We start from the raw sequence: 16,586 nt of genomic DNA, 5'->3' as shown, positions 1-16,586 counted from the left end.
GTGAAGTAATATTTATTATTATTTATTCATATTTACAATACAAATAATACACGGTATTAATAAGATTAGAAACATCGCCACGTCAAAATAAGACTAACACATCAATGCATATATGCAATATTCTTTCAAATCATTTCGAATCACATTCAATCTGTTTAATAATTATTATACATACCTATTGCTAAATCTTAGTTTCAACCAGAACCGGGTCGATATTTGACTACAAAATAAAATATCTTTGACAAAGATGTTCCATCAAATATTTTGCAGCATTTATTTTAAGAGCATTATTTTATAAAACACGAGAGGGTCTGGGTAAAATATTATATATAAGTATGTTAGGTTTTAAAAATGGACAACTAATAAACGTAATATTATTATGTAGGCTTCGCCTTTATTTATATTTTTATAATCTGAGTGGCGATTATTTCTCGCATATTTATAGCATTTAACATTTTTCGTTTTTATAATCGATAATTTTGTTGGTTAATTTATTAACTTTTTCCACTTTGAAACAAACTCTCCCAACATTGGCTTATGTTGCACCTACGTTTATCGAAATTTAAATTGGGGATAAGTATTGCGTAAGTATTGGATTAAATATCAGAATATAACGATAGCATGCTTTAAAGGCTATTGATATATTTTTAATATTTCTTTTATTATTAATTTTGATACATTTTTGTCAATCTGTTGAATTAAAAAAAAAGTATATGTATATATCTGACAACAATGCAAAGCACTTTATATGTACCATAGATTATCATGTCGTGCTATTACCTTTTATAAAAGATCTTTTATGATATACATAATATTTTATAAAATATATACTATAACTAACTATAAAACATGAAATAAAATATATTTGTCAAATATCTTTGGTAGTCTAATACCGGCCTTGGCAAACTTTTTAAGATGGCGCTTTTATTATTTAGATGCAGTTTCCATTGATAAAACAATGCTTTAATGGAGTATATAATATCATGGATAGGTACACAATATTTGCTAGGGGTCTTCAACTTGCGGCTCTCCCGTGTCTTGTTCGGGGAAATATTTGATCGCCATTTTGGTTGCAGCCAAAGAATTCTCCTCCCTCCAGTGCTCCCATATTATTCCTCGGTACAGCAGCGCACTCGTCGGAGTGTCGGAGTATACGCCGTTCAAATTTGATTCGAAACAACTGTAATATAAATAAGTTTATTTTGAATGTTTCGTATTAACATTCAGATAAAAAAAATAATATGTTCCGTCGTAATACTGGCACATAATGCGTATACTGAGAGTTTTATAAATGAATCGCTTCTAAACAGACGCAATTAGGAGCGCCACGTTAAAAGAAAAAGTAGTATGGGTAACAAATTATGCTTATGTCCGCATGACATTTATTTCTAAAAAATCGCAAAATCGAGTATCTTCAAGAAAGTATTGATTATTTTTGACGGCCCCAGGTGCAATGATGGTACAACAATAATTAATAATAAAATTGCTTAGTAAAATTTCAGGAGTATGCTTTTAAAAAATTCACAAAAAGTCACATCCATGACGTCACGTCTTCGTGAGGGTCAGTGCATCTATTCTATACACAAGGCGGCCATAGGCTGCTATCGAAGATAGTTTCTCATATTTATGTATTGAGGCGGTTAATTGTTACAATAAGTTAAGCATCTAAACTGTCGAAAAGTGCTATGTTTTAACAGCCCCTCTCTTGGCTGTGTGAACTTTTAGAGCGAGATAGACAGTATTGTAACAATTATAATACCTAAATACATAAATATAATAAACCACCATCGATATCCGCCTATAATAGCCGCCTTGTGTATAAAATAAATGCGCTGATATAATAGTGTAATGATTTATGACGGCAGAGAAAGAGGGTTGTAGAAAATGTGAGGTTATAGAACCCAAAAAATAATATGAACTATTTTTTTCTTAAATATTGTGCGAAAACATTATGTTATGTAAGTACTGATTTTACTATTTTCAGGGAAGTAAAAGACGTCTAAATTATCGATATTTTTGTGACATCATATTTATGGATGACACCGCGTTGTAGTTTTCGTATAAACCACAGAGCGTAGCATTGTAGGTATTATTGTCCTCTAAATTATTGCGGTCCCCGATATCCCGTAGATACGGTGGAGCAATTTTCTTTATAGAATAGTGTATTATATATATTGAAAACAGCTAACCTGTCAAACCACCACCCTCCACCGTATTGAGTGCACGGACAACAAGCTGGCGCCCTGTCGTTGGTCCGGTCGAAAGTGCTGAACCTTGAACCACTGTGATATGAAAATGAGTCGGAAGCATTTCCGCTGTAGTCCGCCACTTTCAGTGCGTATGCAGTTTCTCTTGAACTCACCTAAAACGACAATAAATTAATTCTTATCATCAAACATGGTACGATATAATAAGAATAACGGGGGCAAAGCCATGTTGACATTGAAAGTGGTAAATATTTGCAAACTTTTACGCATTATTGATATAATACCCCGTTTACAAGTGCATGGATTTACTGCTGACAGTACGTATTATAGCGTCCATAACAAGAAAATGCGCGTGTAAACATGTATTATCATGCAAGTTGCAAGATTGCATGCATGAATAAGATAAATTCGGAAGCTTCTGAATTTTTACGTGAGAGTTCGATATCTGCGTCTACGCAGTATAACGATAGTGGCGAACCTGCCGGTAAAAAAACTAACTACACCACGCAGAAAGTCATTTTGAGGTTAACCGATTTTCACTACCTGTCAAATAGTATCATAAAATGACTACATCGCGTCTCGTTTACTCTTGAAGGATGAGATTGGCGAGATAGTCAGCACTAGTTTAAAATACACACTATTGGTGCAAGTAAATCCATGCATGTGTACAGGCGCTATAATGATAAAAATGTGTTTGAAATTTTGTTTTATTGTAATAAATCAATCATATTATGACTATCGAAAAATACTGTGGATATTTGGAACTTAATATGAAATATAGTCGGTGTAGATTGTTCAACAATGGCACATTATTTATAACTAGGCAGCTATCGAACTTTATTTTATAGTTATTTCAGTATTCGCGGTATATTCTTCTTGGTCGATCTCTCATTCCCGAGGATCGTGAGCACCTTGAAATTCAGTCACCTCCTGTCTCTATAGACTTCAGCCCTATCGGTCGTCTGCTTCTCTCAGGGCAGAGTGAAGGCTTCGCCCAGTAAGCTTATTCACTCGGTAATAACACTACATTAATTTCGAAGACATCAAATGCCTTCCGTTCCTTTGCCCTAATGGTACATGAGTCAACGCCGTACAAATATATCGAGAACACTAAAATGTTTGCAAGTATCATTTTCGTGGCAATAAAAAAACCCCGATCCTTCCATATAATGGTAAGACGACGTGTCATCGCATTTTTCACAATCTGTTTACGTTTTCTTATTTCTGCTACGCATTCACTTTTTCTATTAATGATCGATCCTACAGTGGCGCACTCGGGATTTAATATTGCGGGGGGCCCAAGGAGGAGAAAGTAAATTAGTCCCATAGGCTCTTTATCTTCTTCATATTTACATATTTACATATTTTCACAATACACGGTTGCATATTTAATTTGTACAGTTTCTCCTAGTTTTTACTAAATTTGAGGCATACTGGCGGTAACCGTTGAGCGTATCATCAGCGACTGGCAGATTGGAAGTGACTAACAGCGACCATGCTGTACATGTGCGACTAGTATGCTAAAACATTACTCAAATAATATCGGCCATGCTACCCGCTTGGTCTAGAGAGCTACAATATTAATTATGCCGAATTCCACTGAAAAAATGTTCTTTTGATTTACACCACCACCGACTGTAGTGGGTGTAGTCGTTCTTTTCGCCGAATGTTTATCGTCGATTTTTGGTTTTTTAATATTGAGGTTCCAAAATATTAATTGAAAATGCACAAAAAAAAGTATTATTCCATTTAACTTATACACAAACCTACTCAACACAACACAGCCTAATTTCTCGTTTATCGGTCTTTTGTCTATTGCACTCGGTGTACCTACACCATGGCCCCCACATCATGAAACGGGCCCTCAGGCTAGGATATTTGGCTGGCCCCCTACCTACCGCCGCAGTGTAAAACACTACAATAACGTTTTTCAAATTGTGTTTTAGTTCAAATTAAGGGTACTTATACAGTGAATTATTAGCGGTTTTTAATAAATCTACTTTAATAATGGAGCTGTCGAGTATCGACACATAATAATCAGAAAATATATTGCACAATTATATAATTTAAATTGTTCATGGCCATGAAGTATAATAGCGCCGCAGGTGACTTTTTTTTACTATTAAAGCTAATTTATGATGTGTGTTTATCTCACTTATCTGGTCAACCCGACACGCCGGGCCCCCCCAGCCCGGGCCCCAAGGCTAGAGCCCTGTCAGCCCTCCCCAGTCATTACCTACACCACTTCGGAATTCGGATGGACACCGAGAATTTTTGACAGTTCCATTAGGGATTGGGTTTCTAAAAAAACCCGACATTAGTGTTTCGAAATTTTTGTGTTAGAAATTAAAATCTAAGAATTTTTTCTAAAATGGGTGCTGGAGAATTACAAATCATTTTTTTGCCGTGCTTTTATTTGTCTAAGTCCAAAGGTATAGCTTATTGGCTTTCAATTGCAATGTTTGAAATCATTCTGATAATTTTTATGTTTGGGGGGTGCCAGGGCCCCTTGCCCCCCTGCGATCCTATATATAAACATACTTGACCACTGTTTCTAGATTTCGGTCTTTGATAACAACTGGAATAGGTACCCATACGGGTTTTCCTTTTATTTCATTTTAGTACAAATGACTCTACATTAAAGCTGATTCTTGCCAACGTATGTAGATATTTAAGCAGTTACTCTATCAATTGAATTAATAAAATACTAACCTCAAATGTTTCGAATTGTGCCCAAACTTGATTGCGATCAAAATCTTCCAGATCGACTCTTAACGTAGTCATATTGTATTTCATAGTTAAAATATGGATGACTTCGTTCCCCAGCCAGAAGTTTCCCGATGCCAAATCTCCAAAACCGAACGTATAGTCATTCCAGTCTTTGGTAAAATTTACTGAACCATCTTTGCGACTTTGTATAGTAATGAATCCGTCGGCGGTGCAGTAACGTCTGAAAAAAATGTGTGAATTAATTTCACTATTTCCTAAGCTAAACCGATTATTTTTAATATTTTCAAACACATCTATCGGAAAATAGTCTTTAAGAACATACACATGTCAATCATATGTTTTACATTTAACCACTAGAGCAATAGTATTATTTTTGCTATAACTAAATTTGCTACTACAGGTTTTGAACTGTAGGTATATTTTAAATTATTATACATTCACAATGACGAAGTATATTATAATAATAACATATTAAAGTTTTACTCACTCAGATCCTCTTCTATTGCATAGATTCAATTCATACGTGGGGCCAAAGCCACTCAATAAAATATAACATGCAAAGTCTTGCACATCTTCGAAGAAGGCTTCGCTGTTTTCATATAAATTCCACCTTGACAAACATCTTTCGTTAATAATTCTATCGTCAGAGAAGTCATCCTCTTTTTCTGTGGTTGAAGTAACACCCTCTTTTATATTAGGTGTTACTGTCGGTCGAGTTGTGCCAACAAAGATACTAGGCGATGTTACGACCACACCCTTTGTTGTTATTACTTGAATTTTGTCTTCAGATATTGCTTCATCGTTGGTAATACTAAAATCAGTGGTTGTTTTTAAAACAGAATCGTTTGTATCATCATGGTCTGAATTTTTTGGTTGGACATTGTCTTTTTCGAATACTTTATATTTCCGTCCTTCAAAACACGTGTGAAAAACGTTTTTAAAATCATTCCGAATATTATCGATTTGATTATTGTAACATGATAAATCAGTTTTATCACCTTTGATAAATGAGCCATCGTTTAAGATCATTTTGACTGTTTCAATATTTTCAAATACTTTTTTGGTCGAATCGCTTAAATCTAGAATGAGATTGTATAATTTATTTTCATTATTTTCTTTGTTAATAGTGAAATTATTTAGGGTCTCCGTAATTTTAGCGCAGTTTTGTTCCAAAATTTTATCAAATTTCTCTTTGGACGATCGCTTGAATTGCCTTCGTAGTTTCTTGACTGCTTTCGCTTCAGCTTTGCTTAGCCTAATATTTTTTTCGTGGGTTCTGGAATTGGAGTCGTCCGATTGGTACATTTCCACTGAGTAATCTTGGTCGATTTCTTCGCTTACGTCATCTTGAGGTTGTTCCTCTTCATCGCTACTATTGTCAGCTGCAATTTTGTCGTACATCAAATCCACCTTTGATGACATATCTTTGACTAGTTCTTCGATCACCGGCGGGGTCGAACACCTGACAATAAGTTTTCTGTTATGTGATATTACCGTTTCATTGCCAAAGCTGTTTCGATGTACCCGTTCTGTAAAATTAATGAACAAGTAATGTATAAACATTAAATATACCTACCTACCATCACCGACATCGTAATACGTCAGTAAGGCTGCGCGCACACGGCAAAGCGACTGCGCGCAGACGGCAAAGCGAAGTTTCGGATTCATTCGCCAAACGTCGTTTGCGTTTTGTTTCCGGGCCGATTGCGTTTCAAATGCGTCGATATTTCGACGATGCTGTCCAAGAGAAAACACAGTTTTCAAGGGGATTCATAAACGCCTTTTTTTGAAACTGCACCCTGCTGCGAGAGTATTTATCTTTCATTACAGTGGCGTACAAGGGTAAATAAATCAATATAAAATCAGTACATAATATTGCATTATACCTACATTTATTTTCCCACTATTGCTTCTTTTGGAGCTGGACTGTTTTATATCGAAAGCGTTTTGAAAATTACCTATTGTTGAGCCTATTATATTATTATTCGACCATGTCCGATCCTAATAGGATCATATGGGCCTCCACAGAGTAGAGGTTTGTATTAACAGATTTTTGTTTTTTACGAGAAATGGATGTCAGCCACTTGCTCAACCTATTAGGTCCATACCCTGACTCACACACAATTTGAAAAACAATATGTGTACTTGCCAGACCCAGGATTCGAACCTGGGACCCACGGCGTTATAGTCCAACGCTTAAGCCGCGCGGCCACCGTTGACCACTATTGACCAAGGGTACTTGATGGAGTTTGAATTTAAATTCTAATTGATTTAAGTTTTGTACTATTAGTATTTATTAATACAATAAAAAAAGATTATAAGTTAATACACGAAGAAAGGCTAAAAACCTTATTACCTAGATACCTACTAAGTAAAGGATATTAAGTATAAAAACATAATATTTTGAATAATTTGAATATTTGCAGTGTTTCTAAAAACCTGTTGTAAATACTATTAATACATTCGGTAGGTAAGCAGTTTTACAAAATATAATAAAAAGTTGTGACAGCACAACTATGAGAAGAAGTATTTCACGAGAAGAAAGGCTCGCCATATCTATACGGTAAACTAAACTATTATTATTTATTTTGTAGTATGTATTTATTTAATTAATTTTTTTATTAGTTGACACTGTTATCTTCTATAGATACACTAAAATGGAAACGGGTACTAATAATAATATATTGAAGTGAGAATAATGAATACCTACCTACTACTATTGATAGGTATGTGCCTGTGTACTTGTATAGGTACAAGTATATTTATATTAATTATTGTTTTTTTGTTATAATATTATATTAGTTGCGATTAATTGACAATAAAATTTAGATAATTTATCTATTTAGCCGCTACAGTACCATATTCAATTACATATTCAAAAAAAGTTGGTAGTTATGAATTCAAAACACCTTTCATAAAAAATAGATTGAAATATTAGTAGGTACACTAACACGAAATTACCTGATATAGTCTCATTACAATAGCTATCTTTTTAATATGTAGCTATATGAACAGATTTTAAGGGGAGATATTTCAAATGTTTATGAATAATATGTTTTAAATGTTTATTTAATAAAAGATACAATAGGTATAATAATATATTACATTGTTCTAACAAATTATATACAAAAAAAAACTATAAAATATTTTAATTAAATTATATCTGTTTTCCCCATTGCATTAACGCTACTGTGAAATTCTTGATGACACTAATTAAGAAAGAAGGAAGATTTTTTAATTTTTTCGGACTAAAGTAATAAATTATGTCATACAATATGTGTCTTATTGTGTTCGGCAAACTTATAGCTATTAAATGGATAGTAAGAATGGCATGTAAGAGTTTATTTATTGCACTATCCGAAGAATTAAAAAAAACCTTTTTTTTGTCGCCAGTGGCTAACTAAGATAAATAAAATATAAAAATATAATATGTAAACATTACCTACATAATTATTAAGTATTTCTTTTTTACCATTTTACCTATATTTATTTTTTCCACTATTGCTTGATTTGGAATAGAATTCTGTTATATTATATCGAAAGCGTTTTTTAATTTGATGGTATTTTCATAGTGTAGAAATTATTTTTAATGACTTTCATGCGGATTTTTGTTAGCTATACGCAAATGCAGACATGGTCCAAATAAGCATTAAGCATTCAAGTGAATCTTTCTGGTTGCAAACAATTCATCTTGACTTCGACAACAATAACAATACAGAACATGATAAAACAGAACAGCCAGGTTTTCTCCAGGTGTTCTGTTTTGTCATGTTCTGTTTTGTCACTGTCCTGTTTTGTCATGGAACCGACTGAGATTTAACATTCTTCATATTATTATATATGACAATGTGCTAGGTGCAGATTGCGTAGGCTTAAACCTTTACATTATACTCAAGTTTTTAATGAAAAATACCCACTTATCCGGTCATGAGTTTGTCATTGGTAAATAAAATTTATTAGTCCTTTCTGAACATAATTATGTGGTTAATCAGTAATATTTCTTAATACGCGCCCCCATAAATTTCAGCTTTCAAAAGTTCGGTCCCGGCAGATTTCTTTAAACGGCTTTGTTGGTAGTGGATGTGGTAGGTAGAATGTTGATGGCACGTATTGTATGACATAATTAATTACCCCATTGCTACAGTGGCGTTTATGCAATGTAGAGCAACAGATATAATTTAATTAAAATATTTTATAGATTTTACTGTAGCGGGTGAATAGATAAATTATCTAAATTTTGTTATCAATTAATCGCAAATAATATATTATAACACGAAAACAATAATTAATATAAATATACATGTACCTAAACAAGTACACAGGCACATACCTATCGATAGTAGTAGGAAGGTAGTCATTATTCTCACTTCAATATGTTATTATTGGCACCCGTTTCCATTTTAGTGTATCTATAGAAGATAAAAGTGTCAACTAATAAAAAAAAATAATTAAAGAAGTACATACTTACTACAAAATAAATAATAATGGTTTAGTTTACCTTATAGTTATGGCGAGCCTTCACGCTTAAAAACAGATTAAATTTAATAAAAATATTTTAAAGATTCTCTACCTACATATTAAAGATACATACCTATTTAATATTGAATATAACCAAATGCACACCTACTTGTGTTCTTCACAAAAGAATGGTGTTATTTTAAATATGTATTTCATAATAATATGAATAGGTAGGTGGGTACTTCAATACGTATCTATAGGTACTTATATAAATATTTTCGGTATAGGTATATAGGTATTCATCAAAAATTATTTAAATTTGCATATTACGAACTATACCTTAACATTGTTTATTCGTTTTTTTTTATTTAGTGAGTAGTTACAGTTGGTGACATCTCTCATTAGTTAATATTATTAAACTCCCAACATATTGCACAACGAGAAAACTATTGTTTACGAGAAATGACATTTTAATACGCTTACCTACCGAATGTATTAATCGTATTTACAACGGGGTTTTTTAGAAACACTGCAAATATTCAAATTATTCAAAATATTATGTTTTTACACTCCATCATTTACTTAGTAGGTATCTAGGTAATAATGTTTTTACCCTTTCTTCGTGTATTAAGTTAAATCTTTTTTTATTGTAGCTAGAATTTGATGTCAATGTGTATTTGCCATTGGCGAGTGCGCAAAATGCTGAAAGGCAAAAGCCTGATCGCAAAAAAATACTCAAGTGGAATAGTACAAAACTTAAATTAATTAGAATTTAAATTCAAACTCCATCAAGTACCCTCGGTTGATAGTATTAATCAGACAAAGTTTATGATGATACATACAAGGCTCAATAATAGGTAATTTTCAAAACGCTTTCGATATAAAATAGTCCAGTTCCAAAAGAAGCAATAGTGGGAAAATAAATGTAGGTACCAGTGGCGAAGGGTGCAGGTAAGCTGTTAAGGTCCGCCATAAATAGTGCACATTAACCTTTTTCAGTCAAAGGTATATGTTTTTATTGAAATACGACTACAATTTACAGATGGTATTGATTGGATTTTAAAAATCAATTAAGCCCTGTCTTACCAAACCATAATAGTATTGGTATATTTTAGGCGATATGACAAAATTGTGCACATTTTTTCATTCTTACTTATTTTTTTAACTTTAGATTAAGAATACGTATTACACATATTGTTAGTTCATTTTTTTAATTCATCAAGCTATGCCTAAACCAAACTATAATAGATAAATTGTATTATCCTATCTATAAAATATCCAAATTTATGTTAGATTTCGTATTTTTTTATTATTATATATTATGGCTTGGTTTTCGCAGGGTTTAATTGAATTTTAAAAACTAACCAACACCATCTGTAAAATGTTGTCTTATTTCAATGAAAACAAGTATGTATGACTGACAAAGTTTAGTGTGCAATATTTATGGCGGATCTTAACAGCCTACCTCAACTCTTCGCCACTGGTAGGTACAATACAATATTTATGTAGGAAGGTACTGATATTTTTATATTTATTTTTTTTACCCTTGTATGCCACTGTAATGAAAGATAAATACTCTCGCAGCAGGATGCAGTTTCAAAAAAAAGGCGTTTATGAATCCCCTTGAAAACTGTGTTTTCTCTTGGACAGCATCGTCGAAATATCGACGCATTTGAAACGCAATCGGCCCGGAAACAAAACGCAAACGACGTTTGGCGGATGAATCCGAAACTTCGCTTTGCCGTCTGCGCGCAACGTAATTAGATGCATTATTATGGTGGGAATAATCGTTTAAACTAAACTGGTCAATGTTAATTTTATAAAATTCAAAAGTATTTGCACAAAATCACTAATAGAGACTTATGATATTCTAGTAACACAGGCGTCTATGGTAGCGACGACTACAACGATCTAGCTATATGAAGTTAGTCAGCATTAACCCGTCAAAAATAGCTAGAATAGATAAAATAATCAATTTTAAAAATGTAAACCCTTACCTTAAGGTCTTAAGGGCAACGGAAATAAACCAGACACGCATAAACCGACAAAAAAATTACAGTCCTGTTAAACCTTTTCTATTAATTAATACATTTTATATCCACTTTCAATACCGAATATATCGGTATTCTTTGATTTTTAAAACCGGTATATCGGTATCGAAAAATACTGGGATACCGGTATTGTAATTCCTACTCCACTCTATAGATAGAGCCACATATTTTGATATACTTAGAATCGAACAAGGTTAAAAAAATAGTTTTCATCACAATTTTCAATAAGTAACTAAATAAAGCCAGTCACTCTAAATGAGTGATTGTTATTGTTATTGACATGTTATTTAAAATATGGTATATATTTGTTCATTATGGATACCATTATTATTGTGTTTCCTGGTTACAGAAAGTTTTCTTATTTCCACCCTCCCCGAATCAACTTTCGCCTCGACTGACTTGAGTGCCGCAAGCACGCCCCTTGTTGCGAATTCACCATAAAGTGCCTTGTCCCCGCTGGTGCTTGACACAGACTTCCCAAGAGCTTCCATCCTCACTTGCAATCCTGAAACTTCATTCAGTATTCTTTGGGATGTGAACTCTATCGCAGGAAGGGAGGACAGCTTTGCATCGAGGTTAAACATCTTCTCTTGACCGCTGAAACATTAAATAACGATTGGAATGATTCCATTATTATCACAAACAAGAATTTCAGAATACATAAATGATTTAAAATTTAAAATAATCATTTAAATGTTATGGTAAATCCTTGTTTTTAAATAATTTCATAAACATTAAAAATAAGGAACCGCTTAAGGCGAATATTCGACCCACTAAAGGCATCCAACGGAAAAATACGATACTTGCAATTTGGGTCATTTTTTGAGAATTAGAGTAATTTTAAGTGTTTTAATTAATAAATATGTATTTAAAAACATTAAAAAGAAGAGAAAATATTTTTTTAAAGTCAAAGATAAACTTCTAATTTTAAAAAACGTTACAAAATGTGAATTCGAGGATCCCATTTTATTATTACATATTATTTTGTGATCATGTTTATTTTTCGTATTTTCTTCTAGGCACCTTTGGTGGGTGGAGTATTCACCAGGTAAATATTATAAATTATAATATTGTTATGACACCTGCTAATTATGTCGACTTTCCTGTCCAGTGATTTGATTTGTTCATTCCATGCTGCTACGTGCAGCTGAAAAGTGTCCCAAACATGTGCCCTCTCCTGAAATGAAAATTTAACAATAATATTTAATAAATTTATGTTTACTTAAAAAACGAATTATATAAAAGTAGTGTAATATTCATTTTGTCATTATATTACAGCACAATAGAAAAGTAACATCCAGAATTCGAGACACCTTAGAAGCATAACTTACTATTAGAAAACATATTTTGAAAACATATCGGTGTCAAGCGGGACTCGAACGCGCGTCCATCGGATTCCAGCCAATGTCATTTACCAATTATTAAGCCATCTGAATCATACCTACTCACACCGAAAATAATTATGCGTCCGGGAGTTATCCAATTTCGAATGCCGTTCGGTGCCGATATTTTTTCAAAATATTTTTTTCGAATTATGTATATTTAATAACGAACGCTACCTACTACTTAAATATTGTGTAGTGTTCATTGAATAAAAATGGTTTAATTAGTAAAAAAAATATTAGCAAGTGCGATTAGGTTCATTAAAACTAAATTATGGTGAGATCCTGCGAGCCGTCTAGGATTATAGTCAAATTTTTTATAGCATGTCACTTGCCGAAACGAATGTTCTATCTCTCATTCGTGATGGGAGTATCTATAATAATAAAGTAATATGTGCTTTCAAATAATATAATACCTACCTATCGTATTTTACGTACATACAATATTATGTCGACCAATCCATTGAGGGAAGCGATAATGATAAGTGACAAGCTATGTTGTGGGTACTATAATACTTTGATTCAAAAGTACGATATAATGGTCGCCAATATTAACGAATTTATTCAATAAATTAAAAATAAATAATAATTAGACCTTTTTTATTCAAATAAATAATAAACTAGATTGAAAAATGTGTCATTATTTGTTGAAAATGACAGAAACATACATTGAAATATATATTGAAAAAAAAATTAAAATATTTGCAGCAAACTCCAAAAAAAAGACTCCGATAGAAAAAATAAGAACTAAGTGTAAGCACCTACGTCAATATAAAATACAAAATAATATGGTCGCCAATATTCACGAAAATCTTAATTATAAATCTCAATTGTATAATATTGTTAACAAATCCCACTCGGTGCAAATATTTCTTTAAGAAGCTGTGTTTTTGGGTTACATGTAAATTGTACGTAAAACATTTCACCGTGGCACAGTTCGCCGTGAGCTTTCTTATCGGAAAGAGATGACCGTTTACTATACGGTCTCCAATTTTATTAGATTAAATATGAACATTAATTCAATTTTCATTGCTGATTTTGGCAAAATTCATGAATTCAAGAATGAAAACCTAACCTAACCTAACCTAACAAATAATCCAGTATATTGTTGCAGGCTTCCTTTAAAGTGTAAGCCGACAAGAACCGTGTTTTATTTAGACATGCATTTTATGTCAGTACAAAACACAAAGAAGTTGAACGGTTTTTAATATACGGCCATATATTTCCGATACAACATTTTACGGTGAAGTGTGATACGGCGAACTACATACGTACAAGATTCCGGACACGATGTTTTTGGTATCTTTTGACAAATATGTACCTATATAGGTTAGTATTGTTTAAACAAGGACCCATATTTCCCACAGGGAAAATATTCTATGAGAACGTAAATATGAATCTAATAATTAATATGCAGTTACTTCACATAATATTATGACAGGTAGCCATCGTAGCTTGTCTACGGCGTAGCGGTCTACCTATCAGTACGCTCGCATATACATTAATTTATATAATATAGGTACATTACGTAATACAATATTGTGATTGATTACTGATTAACTACCCTATTAAGTAAGTTATTAGGTAATATCTTTTTCAACCCAAGTGCCCAAATCAATACCTTTATTTATGTAAGTGTGTTATGCTTGTCTGAAACTGTTTGAAAAGGTACCCGAGAAAGCTACGTATAACATCATATCTATTACGAAACGGCACTGCTATTTGCATTAATCATACCTACTCAAGGCCTACTATAGTTAGGATGGGGCACGACATTTTAAATGTATCGTGCTATTGGCTATACTTCGAATGCAATACGGTGAACTGTTTATATTACCTAATTAAAATAAAAAACTATTATGTAGTACTGATTCCACTTAGTTTAATAATAATCAGGATTATTTTCGGTAACTTCAAAAGGAAATTCTCCCTGGCCCAGTATTGACCATTTGAGAATGTCATTTTGAATCGGACGAAACCGGTCCTGATTATTATTAAACTATGTGGATTTAGTACTACATATTGTGTTTATTTTTATTTTTAAAAAATGTATTTGAATTGACAGTTAAAACAATAAAATAAAAATTTGTAGAAAACGATTGCTATACCTATCATATTTAAAAAAAATGGTAACACGTTAATTGGTGCGAATTGAAAATGATAATTTACTGCGAACTATAAGCAATAAATGGAACTACGATCGAAATTCACTATTTCGTGCCATGACCTATTGATGACATTGATACCTACTTGAATATTCCTAACGTTGCTGTCTAAGCTGGCCACATTGGAAGCGAGTGACGTCAGCTTTTCGTCCAATCTTCCCAGATAAAAAATATTGAACTTTTCCAGTTGACCTAGAAGAAAAATCATATTTTCTTATCAACCAAACGAAGCCGCCATACAAATAGCCTTTTTTAAATATGTCACATTATCTTCTTCTTCTGAGCGCTTTACAGCTCAACTGAACCATTGCCCACAGCCCCTCTTTAGTTAGTCATTCGCTTAGTCATATTTTAGTAGGTAGGTACTAAGAAATATATAAAATTATTTAAAATATATCTAAAAAACTAAGTTATGCAATATATAGGTTGTTAAACATATTGAAATACTTAATAGTAAAGTTACTTACTGTCTATAGACTTCATCAAAGCTTTGAGCGAATTTAAATCATCTAAAGATTCTTCGCTTGCTTTATTTGCTGTAACAAATAATGATCAACAATTATTACAAATAATATCTCAGAGAAAACATTTTAACTCTGGAAGAAGGTTTTCTTCCACGTCGATGGTCTTAAATAATGTGTAAAAAATACTTCAATGTGAGCTATATTAGGGCCTTGTTACACTCTGTTTACTAATATAAACAACAATACATTCAAACTGTGTATTTATGAAAGTTAAGATACCTATGTGTAATGTTTTTATTCTTCATTTTAATATTAACAGTGATAATAATTTACTTATAATGTATTCAAAATAATAAAGGCCATATGCTATGCTTCCCTTTATTAAAGTTATATAGTTAAACCAGTTTTTATTGGGATCAATAATAATAATATATATAGAGATTGTGATTGTATATTATACAAAGCCACTTGCACAGCGCCCGGAATGTGGTGGCTGTGTAGTCAATTTCCATACAATGTAAATATTAAAAAAAATATATATATAAGTAATTATATTGTATGTATTTTTTGATTACGTATAATTATGTAATATTATTTATATTACATATAACGGTAATTAATTAAATAATAGCACAATAATGTAATGTAATGACATAGGTACTTACCCGAAATTATATTCTCCGTGGGTAATATTAAATCTTCTTCTACATTTTTATAAATCACAGTTGTTGAACATAAAATTGATGGAATATACAAAAACACTACTATCGCCACCAGATACATTGCAGATCATTTATTGTTTTGATTCATGAAGACATTATTAACACAAAATTATTGGATACATATCACTCTAAATAATTAATATTGTACTGTGTTTCATATTAAAATCTAATCTGTACACACTTATATAATAATAGTGGTTAGTTTAATATAATAAATGCATGATCATTAAAATGCATACATGTTTAGTTTCGGTGAGTTTACTAACGAGTATTTATATTGTACAAATGTATAGGAACTAACTATTAGGACTACGTCGTTTAAATTATTATTCCGAATACACACTTCAAAACATATAATAGGTACTATAGGACACTATAGTCACCGGTGTCACTGATACAATATAGTA

At 32.2% G+C, this 16,586-nt stretch overlaps 1 protein-coding gene across 1 annotated transcript; it reads right to left on the bottom strand.

The window, feature by feature from the left end:
* Positions 1-733: 733 nt before the first annotated feature.
* LOC147067214 (uncharacterized) lies at positions 734-16,586 on the bottom strand. The gene is made up of 9 exons (XM_085954924.1): positions 16,123-16,586; positions 15,461-15,529; positions 15,079-15,185; positions 12,529-12,623; positions 11,769-12,043; positions 5,425-6,466; positions 4,920-5,157; positions 2,190-2,362; positions 734-1,180 (listed from the first exon to the last, which is right to left on the bottom strand). Exons 1-9 carry the CDS (start codon positions 16,238-16,240, stop codon positions 1,006-1,008), a joined length of 2,292 nt encoding a protein of 763 aa, XP_085811050.1. The 5' UTR covers positions 16,241-16,586; the 3' UTR covers positions 734-1,005.

The sequence above is a fragment of the Rhyacophila brunnea genome, unplaced genomic scaffold, assembly GCF_057557595.1.
Source record: "Rhyacophila brunnea isolate RB1 unplaced genomic scaffold, BYU_Rbru_1.0 scaffold_4, whole genome shotgun sequence".
In the NCBI taxonomy this organism is placed as follows: domain Eukaryota; kingdom Metazoa; phylum Arthropoda; class Insecta; order Trichoptera; family Rhyacophilidae; genus Rhyacophila; species Rhyacophila brunnea.
This window is presented reverse-complemented; position numbering and strand designations above follow the sequence as displayed.